A 15,293-nucleotide genomic window follows, 5' to 3' on the forward strand; every position below is an offset into this window, starting at 1 on the left:
TCTGATTCTGGCTCGAACGTGGTAGTTTCTGATTGGGCATGCTAATTCTTTGGAGGGTCCACAAATGGGAGAGGATAAGGTCGGAGTCTTCATTGATCTGATGTCTCTCTTTGTTTTCCTCCATTACCCATGCACTCGATACGATTTCTGGGGATTTTTTCTTCTCAAATTTTGTTTTGGTGTCCCTGTGGAGCTTTCATGGACAGCTCCAATTTTGTATTCAGTGTTTTAAAATTGGGAAAGAAAAAAAAAAGTTTCTAGCACTATAGAATTTGACAACGCATGAAAAGTACATGATGTATATCCTGCCCAATTCTATAGTTGGATGAGGATGGATTCGAAACATTGCAAACTAAAGACTTCTTTATTTTCTCTCTCTTTTTTTTTGAGCAAACATGGAGAAAATCAGAAATTTCCTCCAGAATTTTATGAAGAGAAAAAATTATATATAGAGGAATTTACAAAGGAGTAAGATTATATGGAGAAAGAAAGTCTTAAGAGCTGTAGCTTTTGACCCTCGAAAGCTCTTCCAGTACATAAGTTGCCCCACAAGAAAAAGAGAGGTACAAACTCATGGAGAATGGAAGAAAGTGATGCTTTTCGTTTCAAAAAGATATTTGTATTTCTTTCCAGCCACATGGACCACATTAATGCCATAGCTAAGTTGGTCCCAATCTTTCTTATAGCTTGCTCGCACCTTCCCACATCTCTAGAAAGTCCATAAGATGTAGAAGTTAGAGGGCATGCTTCTGATGTTAAGGCAAGAGATAAAAAGATGACCAGATAGCACGAGGCATCTGATGAAAAGATGAGATGCTGTCTCGGTACCTACACCACACAAAGGACAACCCTTTCCTTGCTAAAACTTCACCTGCATGTAGCTTATTTTTCAGAGCCAACTACATGAACACTATGACCTTTCCGGCATATTTGCCTTCCAAATTTTGCTTGTAGAACTGCCAACGAAGACTTCCATTGTTGATGAATTGGTAGTATGAAGCTACATTGAATGAGCCATCACTACTAGGTTTACAAACTGGCACATCGACAGAGGAGAGAAGGTCTAAGGAGTTGTCTCAACTGCTCATCATCTATCAAGCAAAATTAGCCAAACACTTTAATAGTCCAATTCCGCGTCCTTGAAGGAGGTACAGCACTAGAATGCATCGAGGTTCTTACAGATGTCCTTCACCTCGAATAGTAAGTAGGTAGAGACAATTTGATTCTTTTATAAGGCTACTGCATTAATTGCCAGGTCTATCTGGGGTCTCCAACATTTTCCAAGCCATTTAGCCAGCAATGATATAACTTTTTCTTTTACTTTTTCATTTTGCAGAAAATGAATGGGTTGTTTTATTTACATATCTTTTTCTGACAAAAAAATATTTTATTTACATATCATAAATAGAAATTGTGTGATATGACTGAAGAACTATTTGTTATATGGTAGGATGAATATTTTAAAATAAACTCTACGTTAATTAAAAGGATGAAAGCTTCTGATGGTTACTGCAAGTGTTGTCATTGAAACAGGACAGCAAAGCTACAAGATTAGTTTACAGTGCTCATAATTCCCTGTCCTTTATTGTTGTCCCTCCAAGACTAACGAAGCAGGAGCAGCTGTGGATACTGTGTCTACATGCACTCAGAATCTAACCAGCATAACTACGTACTACCCGTCATATCCACATACCCTTCTTCTCTATTCATCCATGCAAACGATGCACCGCAGGCTTTCACCACTCAGCATGTAATCAAACGTCTTGTTAATTTCAGAGAATGGAATCCTGTGTGTGATGAACTTCTCCAATTCCAATTCCTGCGCATGCAGCAAACAAAACATTTCATGAGTATTATGATATCTTGTCATCTGGTCATTCATGTATGCATGCATGCATAAGCAGTCTCAACAAGCACCTTCTTCATGTACATGTCAACGACTGCAGGGAGATCGGACCGAGGTTTGTAATTCCCAAAGAATGTTCCTTTTAGGGTCCTCTCATCCAAAAAATTTATAGGCTTAGTCGCGAATGCTGCATCTTTGCTGGGGACTCCTACCAGTACAGCAACACCCCAACCCTGCATACCATTGTTTAGAAAGTGCACTCATAGATCAAAGAAGTATTCAAAAAAGGGCTCGCTTTGAAGCAACAGAACCAGAGATACAGTCCCTGTTAAATTACATACATCATGAACACATTCGAAAGCAGATATCATGGCACTAATGTTGCCAGTGCATTCCACACTCCTATCAACTCCGCCATCAGTCATTTCCACAATCACCTGTAAGAGATCATAGGAATTGGTTTTAGTTGGTGAATAAGCCAATCATGAACCTTAACAAGAACAGACCTCTTGCACTGGCTTGTCATGGTCCTTAGGATTAATGAACTCATCGATACCGAACTTCTTAGCTGAACAGACAAGCAGAACGAAAACACAATTTAGTAACAAGAATTGATGGACGCAGCAACCAAATATCTTGCCAGCACTCCATACCTTCCTCAAATCTGTTGGGATTTATATCAACCCCAATAATTCTGGATGCCCCGGCGATCCTCGCACCTTCTGCAGCCTACAAAGCCAAATAAGATGATGGCATCTGAGAACTAGAGCGAGGTTTGCACTGCATACATAAATATTATGAATCCTGCTGCGAGCCACTTACTGCAAGGCCTACAGCTCCCAACCCAAATACGGCAACCGATGAGCCTCTTTTCGGTTTAGCAACGTTCAGCATGGCTCCCAGACCTGTGCAGCATGAAAAAATATTGGTGCATATTGAAAGTATTTAACCATTCAAACACAGTCCCTGCTCCCCCCACCCACCCCCCCCCCCCCCCCCCCCCCCCCCCAAAAAAAAAAAAAAAAAGCAAGAACAGTAGTAGTTTCAAGACCGGCTGACTAAAAATCAGAAATATTTGGTTTTCTACTCCATTTTTTGTTGAGTACATCGCATATGATACTTTATGACCACAGTTTAATCATGTTACACTGTTGTGAAGTTTAAGCTGCATATATATCTAATCTCCCTTTGATTCCTTACAGGAATCCTGCACATTCTCTTCTTCTTCCTGTATCAGCTTTATCGCTGTAAATATTCCAGTTTCACTAAAATCTAGGGTGGCCGAGCCTCCCTTTTCCTGAGTAGAAGTGTTTTGAACAAACTACAGACGAATGGACAAAATCAAGGCACAGGGGATACCTGTAGATATGCCACAACTGAGGATACAAACTTTGTCAAGAGGGGCAGATGGATCGATCTTGGCAACGCAGCCTGAGTGGATGACGGTGTATTCACTGAAGGTGGATGTTCCCAGAAAGTGATAGATGGGGGTCCCATCTTTAGAGAAGCGTGTTTCTCCATCACTTAGCATGACACCTCGTTCTGTATTGATCCTTAGCAAGTCACACATGTTGCTCTCCTCAGACTTGCAGTGCGCACACTCCTTGCATTCTCCTGTGAACACAGGAAGCACACGGTCTCCCACTTGAAGGTCTGTCACGCCTTCGCCGACGCTCTCGACGATCCTGCCATGGACATGTTATGTGCCCAAAAATTCCGAATGACCGATATATTGTTTCCAAGAGGAACATAAACATGGAGAGATCTGCGAGACGAACAAGCTTACCCTGCTGCTTCATGGCCGAAAATGCGAGGAAATAATGGATGTTGACCCTGAAATATATATATTCAGTTATAACGAAGAAGAATCTAAGAATATGAACCATTTTAACGTTATATGATAAAAGATATTATTGAGGACAATAATTGGAAGTGTTACTGTCATCATGCCTCTTTTCCATTTCTAATCTTGGGTGAGATTTTTTTTTTTTTCTCGACTGGTGGATAGGAAGGTTGGATACCACCCAAAATTTATTAAGCAACTACAGAATACAAGTTACATCAAGTAATGACAAACCCACAAGAGCTAAACCCTAACAGATTTCACTCTGTTCCATAATCATGTTGAGCTAATTAGAAGGCTCTTTTGATGGCATAGCACCGACCCATGATTGATAGGACCTAAGCAGTTTTTTCCGAGGCAGTCTTGTTCAGGAATATTAGGATAGCCGCAGAGACATGGGATCATTTAGATTCAAGGGAATCAAAATGGTAGTACTGTCATCAACACATGGTAGACGAACTGAATCAAACGTATATATGCTATAAGGTCATGAAACATGTGGGATGGTGTAATCAGTTGTCTTCGAAGTACAAGATTTATGCAGTAAGTACTAGCATGTAATCAGAACATGCGCATGTAAAGAGCAATCTTGAGAATAGATTCTTAAATCCTGAGTTTCTCGGTGATAATTAAGTTTTTAATTTTTACAAGCAGATTAATACAACCAAAGCAAAGAGCCCTTCATCGAGGGTTCTATGAATCTTCAAGCAGTTTCTTGTAGTTTTATCAACGGCCAAAATCCTTTGAGCGTTCCTTTTCTTTAATCAACTCAAACCAAGCTTTTAAAAAAAAAAATTCTAAGCCTGGCTCTCCTTAATTTCTCATTTGCTATAACTTATGACATGTCTGTAGTTCACGACACATCTCGACTACCTGTATATCTAAGTGCGCACATATGCAGCAAATGGAGCGGGTCTTTTTCTGATATCAAGAAATATGAGATGATATTATTACAGGAAAATACTGTCTTGTGCTGTACAAGACATAGAAGGTATGAGAGAGAGATGTGCGAGCATGCCTTGGCCTCCCAGAAGCAGACATCAGTGTGGCAGAGGGAGGTGTACTCGATCTTTATCCTGACCTCCATGGCTTTTGGTGGAGCCACCTCCACCTGCTCTATCACTAGGGGCTTCCCTGCCTCCCACGCCACCGCAGCTGCCTCCGCATCAAAAACATCATCACCATCATCATAAATAAGCAGTGAAAACACTATACTTATAAACCGGAGATGGATAAATTAAAGAAGTCGGGCATCAAACGAAGAAGGAAAGAAACTGAGTGGCTTACCCTTGCAAGAAATAACATGACCAGCAGTAGTGCTGGACGCCATGCTGTCGGACGATGACAAAGAGATAAGAAGAGGAAGATGATGATGATGATGATGAGATAGAGAAAAGAAGAAGAAGAAGAATGAGAAGAGATAAAGGTTGGGGAAAGAGTGGGCTTTTTATTTAGCAGAGTAGCGGCCGGGGTTTGGTCTTGAGGTGGCGTTAGGCATCAGCCGGTTACGCTGCACCTGGCCATGAACATGAGACGATCCGCCACGCGTTCCTCGGTGAGAGATGAGGACGAACGCAGTTCATCTTATCCCTGCGTCCGCTGTCTTCGGAGGAAGACCCACAGGTACGCGGCCATCAGTTTTCTCCGTCGGTCCACCGTTTGCTCTCAGGTTATTTCTCTCTCGGGCCACCGGTTCTCGATGCTCGATCAGTCTTTCTTTTCTGTTTTCAATTTAATTCATGGCTCTGACAGCTCTACTATGTGCTAATTTTCACCTTCTTCTTCCTCCTATTAGCATCCAAAACCGTGAAAAAATTGCGCACAAATTCCCATTTAGATATTTCATTATCTTTTCATAATAATAAATTTTGATACCATATATATCATGCATACATGAAGAAAAATTATGACAATTTTATACATTCGGTGGACTGGAGCTCTCTCTGGACATGCTACATATAAGAAAGGATGTAGAATATCCGCTGATATTTCCTGCTCGCTTTAATTCTTCAATATAATTTTAATTAAAAAATAAAATTGATATTTAATCTAGTTTTTTTTTTTAATTCAAACTCGTCATATTGGTCAAGATATTTATATCTATCTCCATCCAAAAATATCAATCAAAATCTTAAAAATTTTTGAATCCTTCCAAATTTTCCTTTTTAACATATCAATGAAGATAAACATAGATCGATGTTAGTTCAACCATGCACCAAGGTAAATGGTGATCAAAAATACCTATCATCTTATGATGCGCTTTTCCACAAAGAATGAAGTCGGAAAGTTCAAGGTGATCAAGGTGGCAGCTTGGCAATACTATGTGGCCACTCTTAGAGAAAGAGCTAAGTCGATTAAGACTTTGCCAATTAAAGGCTTGAATGGTCACGATGAGCAGAAAAAAAAAGGCAACGAGAAGAGAATCAGCAGAAGAACTCATCTCAGTTTTGTTAGGTGATGGAAGCTCGAATCGAGCTATACATTTCGGTTAATAGTTGGACGAGCCGATCATAAGAGAGCTCGACAGCTTCTGATATGCCAGGTATAGATTCTTCTATAATTGTCCACCGGTTGAATGTAGAACAAAAATACAGACTTATGAGCCAAAAGAAGAAAAGTTTTGGTTTAAAGAGGCAGCACATAATTGATGATGAAGTGGGCAAACTTTTAAAAGGTCGCTTTATCCGAGAAGTTATACTAGCTTGCCGTTAGAAGTGAGAGGCTAATGTTATGCCTAAATCAGAATCGACAAATAAACAATTGCCACATATTTACTACTTCAGACGTTGCAAAGCCAACCAAAAATCAAAAATCAAGCATTAACTTAGTCGAAACTGACCTATTAGGGATTGCCACATGGCCCACTACTTCACAAACGGTTAAGATTCATCAAACAAAAGGCCATTATAGCTCGGCCCACTATCTTAGCCGGTGAGATTCGAGGTTAAGCAGTTGAGTTTCTCAACAAACTCTCAACAGACTCTAATGAACTCCATCTATAAATAAGATTGCCTAGGGAACCTTCATTTGACACCCGATCCACAACTCTTTCTCTCTCTATCTCTCTCTCTCTCCCAAACCTCTGTCTCTTCAGATCACTCACGTTTCCTAAGATCGTTGTGTGATTTAGGCATTGGAAGATCTTCTGTTGGATACACTCCAACAAGTAGTCTTCTCTCTTTATTTTAGGTCGGATCTGGTGTCAAGCATGGTCGTCACCATCTAGTTCCTTTTTCTTAAGCTTGGAGACCGACAGTACCTTATTGATCTAATTAGAAGCTTCATCAATCTCGCCAGTCAAGCTCGTCATCTTGATGTTGAACGGTCCAACTGGATTTCAGCAGCAACAAGATCCAATATTAAATATGGATATAGAGCTTTTATTGGATTTGGATCAGAATCTAACAAAAATATTTTTGACTAAATCTGACCAGTTGAAACCCTAGATACCCAACAAAACTAAAAATTATTTATATTTAAAGAAAGATTATTATAACAACAATTATAATGGTATTAATAATGAAAACTAATGAGCAATAAGAAAAGAATTAAAACCTTGTTGTCCAAATTACTTTTCACCATAAAAATATATTTTTTAAATTACACAGACTCCTTTATAGGGGAAAAATTGATAATTATTTTTCTTTGCTGCAAATCGCATCCAACAACTCTCTTCCACATCTCATCCAATGATGCTCTTCCCCCATCTGCCACGTATTGCATTCCTGACATGTAGTCGCATAAAATGATTTAGAGTAATTGATGTAATTATGATTTTTAGGCTTAAGTTTGATAGTGTATTTGACTCTTTTTCCCCCGAGGAGGCTACGGCTTCAAAATCTGTTGATGAAGGAAGGAGAGTCCTTTCCATCTGATCTTTTCCTTTTTTCGAAAAAAATCATGTACTATTCATATATTCGGTAAGACAACGGAATCAATATGTATACTATTCGTCCATTCGCTAATATATCATGAACATATATCAAAATTCACCAAGTTCGCATCTTATTTGCAAATATGTGACTGATTCAAATAGGGTGAGTACTTTGTTCGGGGGTCACTGATATTGGAGAGAATCAGGTGCTATACTAAGTTAAGGTTGAAAGAGGATTGGATAATATCCGTCTGAATCCATTTTCGTATTCGAATCAATCTAAATATGGATAGAAATTTGACCGTCCGATTAATATACCTATACATATCCATCAAATAAAAATAAATGTGGATATAGATAGACAACCATCTGATCCATTTTCGAATATCCTAACCCTATTTAATTTTATACAACACTCATGAATTTCTAAAAAAAATAAATAACCCCATTAACATGCTATTAACTTAATTTATATCTTTAATTATGTCGCCATAGAGCTTAATTATTCGACTCATATATATAGATACTATCTGTATCCGATTTATATCCGTATCTATTTAAAATAAATGTAGATATAAATTTTTGCATCCAACTAACATTCATATTTATCTCTCTATATTCATCAAATAAAATAAATATAGATATAGATATACTAGTACCAATCCGTATCTGATTTCAGCTCTAATATAGCTCTTGACCTCTTCCCTAATCTTCTTCACATCTCCGCACGCCAACTCCCGCAGATCCTACCTACCTCTCATCTCTTGCCACCGTTCTTCTATTTCTTCCCTCATTTAGTTATTTTTGCTCTTTTATGAGTCATGGCATCACCCTAAAATTCACCTTCAACTTTATCAACACAAGGATGGCTCTCCTGAGTCCCGACCAGCCAAATTTAAAACTATTAATGTATAGTATAATCATGTTTTATAAATATTTTTAATGTTTCAAACTTCCGGATTTTATCCTGAATCTTCTTCTAAAGCCGCTGCGCCTCTGCTTCAGCCCCCTCGCTGTGGACCAAAAATTTTCTTTTGTTTCTGTTCACTCTAGTCCTTGTTTGTTCCAAAGGCCACGGGTGCCATAAACCTAAATAACAAGACTGCCTTAAGGTACATACATACATACATATGCATGGAGATCCCCTGATGCTCTTTTATTCATCTCACTCATCTAAATATAATGGATGGAGATCTGTTCCCCAAAACGATCACGTCCTAATTACCTCGTACCACGAACCGAACAATAAAGCTATTTGGGTTGGTGGGGGTGTTCCGATCCCTTCTGCGAGCCAGGATCCTGTCCCATCACATTAGAACTGAATAAAAAATTTCAAAGATAAGGAGGTGAATGCCAAATAACACGATAGCATTGGAGACAATCTATGCGATCCAAGCATAGTGAAATAGGAAAAAAAAATATCAAAGAACAACATGTTTTGATGAATGAAAACATTGATTGTTGCGAGAAAAGCAGCAGGTAGAATTCTTTCTCGCCAGCCACAATGGCCATGCTGCAGACAATCTTTTCCACTAAAAAATGCAACAATCTTTGATTCTATGGTCAAACAAATTACACTTGACTTCTGTTACTTCAGAACAGTAGAACTCAAAACTACTGGATAAAATCCAAATAATTCTTCGAACAAACTGATAGATAAAATGGTTATATTTTTTTTCTGAATCAGATCTTCATATCACACAATTTATTATTTTTCTTGAAAAATCCTTTGGCGTATGCCCAGACCTGTTTTAGAAAGGGCAAGCAACACACAAATACGAAAAAAAAAGGCCCGACATCATACTTTGCCCAAGCATAACGAGGACACGGAACTCCTCGCCGTTGAGATGAAGGTTGAACTAACTGACAAATTTCTCACCTCTTACCAGGAGAACATTGTCTTCCATAAGTCACCCAGGATGACACATAAAGATCCAATCATGAGAAGGCTGAAGAGATATCTATACTGAACGCCTTGTGATGCACATTGATTTGATGAAGAGCATTGTGGAGAAGAGCGAGAACTGTTGGAGAAACATAAATGGTTATATTCAAGTTCATGTAACATCTCCAATTATCAGGAAGCAGTCCGAAAAGGAATTGTTTGCTGTACTGCGAGAGTATCAAAACAATTTGAAACATAAAAACCAATCGTCAACCGTAAGCTTGATTAGTATTACCTCAAAAAGGAAATATGTTAACTTACAGAACTTTTGAAAACACAGTTATTCAAAATTTATTCTACCTTCCATGAGAAATTCTATTAAAACCTATATTATATAACCTAACTACTGCTATGTACCAAGAAATTTCAAATCGCATATAAGTACTGATAAGATCATAAGACAACTAATTGAGCAACTCTTATGCTGTATAAGGCTCCATTATGCCTTGCTCACTTCACATGGAATAATAGTATAGTAATAATAACCAGCCAAAGACTTATAATGATTTTGTCTTAGGTGAACTGCATTTACTTCAATAATCTATCTACAGTACAAAGTGTTTGCTGATCTTTTCATCACAAAAAGTTTGGTTTTCGGATTGAGATCTTGATAACAGAGATTACAGTGTGGTGTCATTAACTTGCAATAAAAAATTCAAAACACTTAACAACGTCTAAATAAGAATGCTTCCATTCAAGGCAATATATGCACAAATTACAGACACGAGGGAATTTAAAGCAATTGTGAGAGCCATTGCAATAGGAGTTAGGAGAGAGTGGAAACCATTAATTTTATATAGTAATCTAATGACAATTCCGTAAACTTATAATGATTCTGTAACATGTCGATGCACCATATCAAGCTGGACATAAATTATCCCTTCAAATGATATCATAAAAAGTTACTGATAATTAAAGAATTTGAATATTTATATGCTTATATGGATTTGAATGGTTTTCCAATTTCTTCCGATATGGAATTATTTAGACTGCACCCAAGGTATTCATTAATCATTACGAGAATCTGATCACCTCACCAGTTTCTGGAAGTAACTTCTCCAATGTTCATCAAGCATAGTTCAGGTTGCCGTACTATGTATATTTGATCTCCTCTGCTGTTTTCTCCATAAATATCCTGATTACGATGCCAAGTCCACAGGGCATATGTCGAATTGATAACCTGTGCAAGAAACACAAACAAATTAGAGTGGACAAAATCTGATCCAACATCAGAATATAATGTCATGAGACATGAGTCAAGCAAGAACAGAAGCATCAGGAAGAGTGCTGAAAGTTGAACTATAGCATCTGTGGAAATTGTTTCAGCTTGAATGTAGGAATATGGCCTATATCACACTAGAGTACGAAAATTGCCAGTATCACACTGCAATGAACGTTACAATTATACCAAGTCTGAGATTAAACCTCTAGGATTCCATGTCCAAAACTGCTTTCTCTAAATGCACTCCACTCTGGTTGTTGCTCCCAGCAAAATTTGCCCTTTGCAGGGCCTGAAGAGAAATTTAAATGGCAGACACCTCCAAATTCAGGAATATTGTCACTTGTTGAAGGACACTTTCCGGGATCATCTGCATGATCAATATCAATTTGCTCAATATTTCCACCATCTCCAACGGTTATGTAAACTGGTCCACAAGGATCCAATGTATAATTAAACACACTATTCATCCGTTCATAAGCATGGACCTGTTAAAAGAAAGCATGTCAAATCATTGCCAGTTGTAAGAACTATTTGTGTCAAACAGTATTAAATGAATAAAAACATAATAAATATAGTCTCAACATTCAGAAGCTTGTTTTCTCAAGCTAGACTTCTTAGCAACTAAAAAGCATTTCTTGTTATCCTGAACACATCTTCATTCAATATAATATTTCAGATATGAATTAGAAACAACTCCATCTAGAAAGGCAGTGATCTAATTTGTTTTTCTAGCTTTAGTGTAGGTTTAGTGGAATATAATTTAACAATTTATGAGCACTAGAGATATCAGAAAAGCAACAAAAAAAAAAACAGAGGATTCACATCCTTCTTCTTAAACTGGAGATATCAGCGCATTTATATAGATTCATGTTGATGGACTTGTATTAAAAGGAATCTTTTTTAATTCACATAGATCAAGATTATCATCAGAATATGAAGAAATTTTTGGCAAAGCAATCTTTGTTTGGCGGTCCAATGCATTTTCTATAAGATCCATCGGTCTTCACAGGATAGGATTTTATAAAATAGAATTAAAGCATTTCTGAATGTTGACTTACATGGCCAGAAAAGACAATATCAACACCATGCTGATATAGAAGCGCTTCCATTTCCTGTCTCATGCATTCAAATTCTTGATAGTGTGATGAATAGCTATTATACCAAGGTGGATGCCAAGTAGCCACCAACCAAGGGGTGACTTGGCGATCAACTTGGTGCAGGTCTGCCTTAAGCCAAGCATACTGAGCACCTGCCATGAGGTAGTAAATTATCAGGGTGAAGGATTACGAATAAAAAGAAGGATAAGCAAGTACACACAATAAAAAAGTAAAACATCAGTTACCAAACATTTACGTAGTTTCCTACAGAATTCTGATAATTTATGAACCAAAGAAGAGAAATCAGTGACCTGTCTGGTTGTAGTCAACATAAGCCCCTAGCATGATAAAGTGCACTCCACCAGCATTAAATGAATAGTAAAAACTGCTATTGGAGCCACATTCCTCTGATGGAACAGAAAATCGTGTCAGATAAGATTTGAACGACATCCCACCAACTTGTGGCTCGATTTCATGATTTCCTTCAATCACCATCATAGGAATCTTTGATGTGAGGGGCTCCATAAACCTACATGACAAGTGGCAGGGAATTGCTTGTGAACAATGAGTGTGAACAAGAATGTGACCAAATATCTTGAGATCTTCACTCTGATAAAATGCCAAATAAAGCAAATTGTTTCGTAAGGCTTCTCTAACGAAAATATTTTTTTTCGAATTGTCTTGTAAATATGCTCTAAACCAGGGCTCCAAATCATATGGCAGATAGTAATCGCTTGTGCATAAATTGTTGCAACATGACAAGAGGCAGGTATCCCAATTCCAAATTGTCAATTTTTCCAGGATAATAGAAAGAGGTTCTTTCCTCCCAAACTCTATCCTAAACTATTTCAAAATATAATGTCAGAATTAAAGGCAGAAACAATATCGAAACAAGTTCTAGGCCTACATTAAAAAAGTGAGGTAGGTGGGTTGGGGGCGGGAAGTGCATGTGGGCAGGTGTATGCAAGTGTTTAGTGAGAGTAAGGGTTTCCTCATTTTCCCCTAAAAATCCACCTTTCATCTCATTAATCATTTGTTTGTTATTCATAGGATGCAAATCCATGGATTCTTAAATTCTAAGAGATACACAGTTTGCATTTGTTCATTCTAAAAGAGAAAAAAAAAGTGTTTTAGTAGCACATGAACAATAAAGGACAAGGATCTCCATACTGATTTCATCTCATCTTACAACAGAATAATCTATTAGAACAACTTAATATATCAAGGACTCAGCAAGCAAAGAGGTGCAATTTAACTGTGAGCTAATAAATTGTGAAACAATGCAAATCACCTCAATGACCATCAAACGAAGTAAATATTAACTACCATCTAATAAACAAGTTACCTTCCCCACCCGTCCCAGCGTGGTTGGTATGTCTCTCTAATGGGTGCATCAGGGAATGCACAAGAAAAGCAGGACGCACCTTTGCCACCTGTAGTCAAGTATTGATTTGCATAGCTCAAGTCTCCAACCATTAGAATCATCGAAGGATCATTCTGACTCAGATGATCAATGGTAGTTGTCGTATTGCTTGTGAGGCCTAGATCTCCAACCACCGCAATTCGACGAGGATACATGTTTGGGCCAGATGAGGGAAAAGTCTCAAATGTATGTTCTTTGCTCAAAGCCTTTAAAGAACTATCTCCGCATTTATAGTAATATCTCTTTCCTGGTTTAAGGCCTGGAAAAAGATCAAAGGAAAAAAAATAAAACTACTTAATCTCAGGAAACACTTGAGTTGTAATTATCAATGATTTTTCCAAAGTTCATTTCACAGAGCTAGTCCATTTGAACTAACATTGCATATTGAGTGTATCTTTAGCCATTTTTTTGAATAGATACAAATACCACCCAAGAAGCTCTCTGTTGCAAACCTTCTATAAGGATATGTAACTTAGCGTGATGCAATTGAGGTCACAGATTATAAATTCGAAATGAATTGAATTCTATCATTGTTTAAGAAAAAAGAAATCTCCAGACTATAAATATTCCTCTTTGGAGTCCAAACAAAAAGCACAAGGCACAAAGCAATCATTTTTTATATATAGAGAGAGAGAGAGAGAAACAGATGCAATCATCACACTAACGAACCATCTAAATGCTGTTAAATGTCGAGACATATTTGATCAAGCATCACAGCCTAGCAATACGTCAAACAACAAGAATGAAGCAAGTATCTGCTCCGAATCCATCATTAACAGGAGCATCCATCGTCATGGCCAAGAAGGCCGAAAATTTTACTCACCTTCGAGCCGTACATGATGAATGATGGCCGAGGTGTAGTTCAAGAGCCCCTCGAACGGATACAACTGACTGTAGACGGTGGCCGTCCCTCTCTTGACAAAGTTATATTTTCCGCTCTCCTCCCCGTACCAAACCACGCTCGCCACCGTCGACGGATCCATCGGAGTCACATTCTTTCCAATCTGAGCATCCCCTGCCGATCAAAACCCCAACTCCATCCATCAAATAATCGAACAAAAAGGAGGACTAATAGGCATCAAGAAACGATAGAATGCAGGGGATCCACCCGTACCGGTGACCCAAGAAACCCACATGGAAGTCGGGGAGTAGGAGGCCGCGAGGGCGATCTGCTCGGGGAATGGGGATCGGACCTTCTTGGCGAGCCGGGGGTGGTTCATCGGGAGATCGTCGCTTCCCCGCCGGAGCGACGGGTCGAACCGCCGCGTCGCTGGCCGGAAGGGGCCGTCCAGGGTTGTCGGGATCCGCTCCTCCTCCGCCGCCGCCACCATCGCCGCCGGGAAGAAGAAGAATAGGAGAACGAAGTGGGCGGCGATGCGGTGCTTCGCGCACGTCATCGTCTGCAACGCCGTCAGAGAGTCTTGGTATTTTTTCTATCAGGGTTTTTAAGGGGGGGTTTTTTCGTTTGGAGGGGGGACATGGGAATGCAGGAAGGAATATTCGGAGGGCGTTGGAGGAAGGCGAATTAGGCGATGTCATGTCGCGATGACAAACAGAGGAAGCGGAAGGAAGGACCGCGACCCGCCAGCGTCGTTTTAAAAGCGTTAAGGGAGAAGGATTTCCGTGATGCCTCCAACACGGGATAGCGGAATTAGCGGACGTGTCGATGCTTTTACCGTTTTACGTGCTTGTGGGCCCCATCAACTTTAAGAGAGTTCCGAGCCGTAGGTGGAGTTTGGTGTTCCTGTGTTTGAAAAGGACCACTTGATTTGCACCCGGCATGATGACTGGTGCCGTCGTGCTTACGCAAAACGACCTTCGCTCTGCATTTGCTGGCTTTTCTTTTTTGGCGCCAGGCGACACGCCCGTTCTGGTGAGTATAATGCATATGATATCGGCCGCGCAGTAACCGACTTCATGGCATACCTAGAAGGAAATTCTCTTCCCCAATGGGCTTTACTTCAATTAAATAAATTAATAGAGTTAGAACCAAAGGTTATTGCAGTCTGAGCCTTCACAAAGGTTAACTTGATAGTCTGGATC

At 39.1% G+C, this 15,293-nt stretch overlaps 2 protein-coding genes across 7 annotated transcripts; both read right to left on the minus strand.

The window, feature by feature from the left end:
• Positions 1-1,421: 1,421 nt before the first annotated feature.
• LOC113463239 (alcohol dehydrogenase 1-like) lies at positions 1,422-5,444 on the minus strand. 2 transcript variants are annotated; one of them, XM_088712275.2, is made up of 10 exons: positions 4,977-5,444; positions 4,708-4,844; positions 3,633-3,679; positions 3,206-3,531; positions 2,669-2,751; positions 2,500-2,575; positions 2,353-2,414; positions 2,188-2,283; positions 1,918-2,079; positions 1,422-1,819 (listed from the first exon to the last, which is right to left on the minus strand). In XM_088712275.2, exons 1-10 carry the CDS (start codon positions 5,017-5,019, stop codon positions 1,703-1,705), a joined length of 1,149 nt encoding a protein of 382 aa, XP_088568401.2. In that variant the 5' UTR covers positions 5,020-5,444; the 3' UTR covers positions 1,422-1,702. The 2 variants fall into 2 exon arrangements, with proteins under 2 accessions (XP_088568401.2, XP_089783895.1); XM_089927769.1 differs by lacking the exon at positions 4,708-4,844 and having other exon boundaries at positions 1,507-1,819; positions 4,977-5,106.
• Positions 5,445-8,745: 3,301 nt separating this feature from the next.
• On the minus strand, positions 8,746-14,828 carry PAP23 (purple acid phosphatase 23). Of its 5 annotated transcripts, XM_039114944.2 has the most exons (9): positions 14,365-14,828; positions 14,074-14,265; positions 13,173-13,509; positions 12,139-12,356; positions 11,789-11,979; positions 10,934-11,215; positions 10,546-10,688; positions 9,443-9,587; positions 8,746-8,862 (listed from the first exon to the last, which is right to left on the minus strand). In XM_039114944.2, the coding sequence occupies exons 1-8, from the start codon at positions 14,645-14,647 to the stop codon at positions 9,446-9,448; spliced, it is 1,788 nt and encodes a 595-aa protein (XP_038970872.2). In that variant the 5' UTR covers positions 14,648-14,828; the 3' UTR covers positions 8,746-8,862; positions 9,443-9,445. The 5 variants fall into 5 exon arrangements, with proteins under 5 accessions (XP_038970872.2, XP_008800559.3, XP_038970874.2 ...); XM_008802337.5 differs by lacking the exon at positions 8,746-8,862 and having other exon boundaries at positions 9,089-9,587; XM_039114946.2 differs by lacking the exon at positions 8,746-8,862 and having other exon boundaries at positions 9,089-9,675.
• Positions 14,829-15,293: the final 465 nt, after the last annotated feature.

The sequence above is a fragment of the Phoenix dactylifera genome, chromosome 16, assembly GCF_051530095.1.
Source record: "Phoenix dactylifera cultivar Ajwa chromosome 16, Ajwa_hap1_PhDact_Kaust_v1.1, whole genome shotgun sequence".
In the NCBI taxonomy this organism is placed as follows: Eukaryota; Viridiplantae; Streptophyta; class Magnoliopsida; order Arecales; family Arecaceae; genus Phoenix; species Phoenix dactylifera.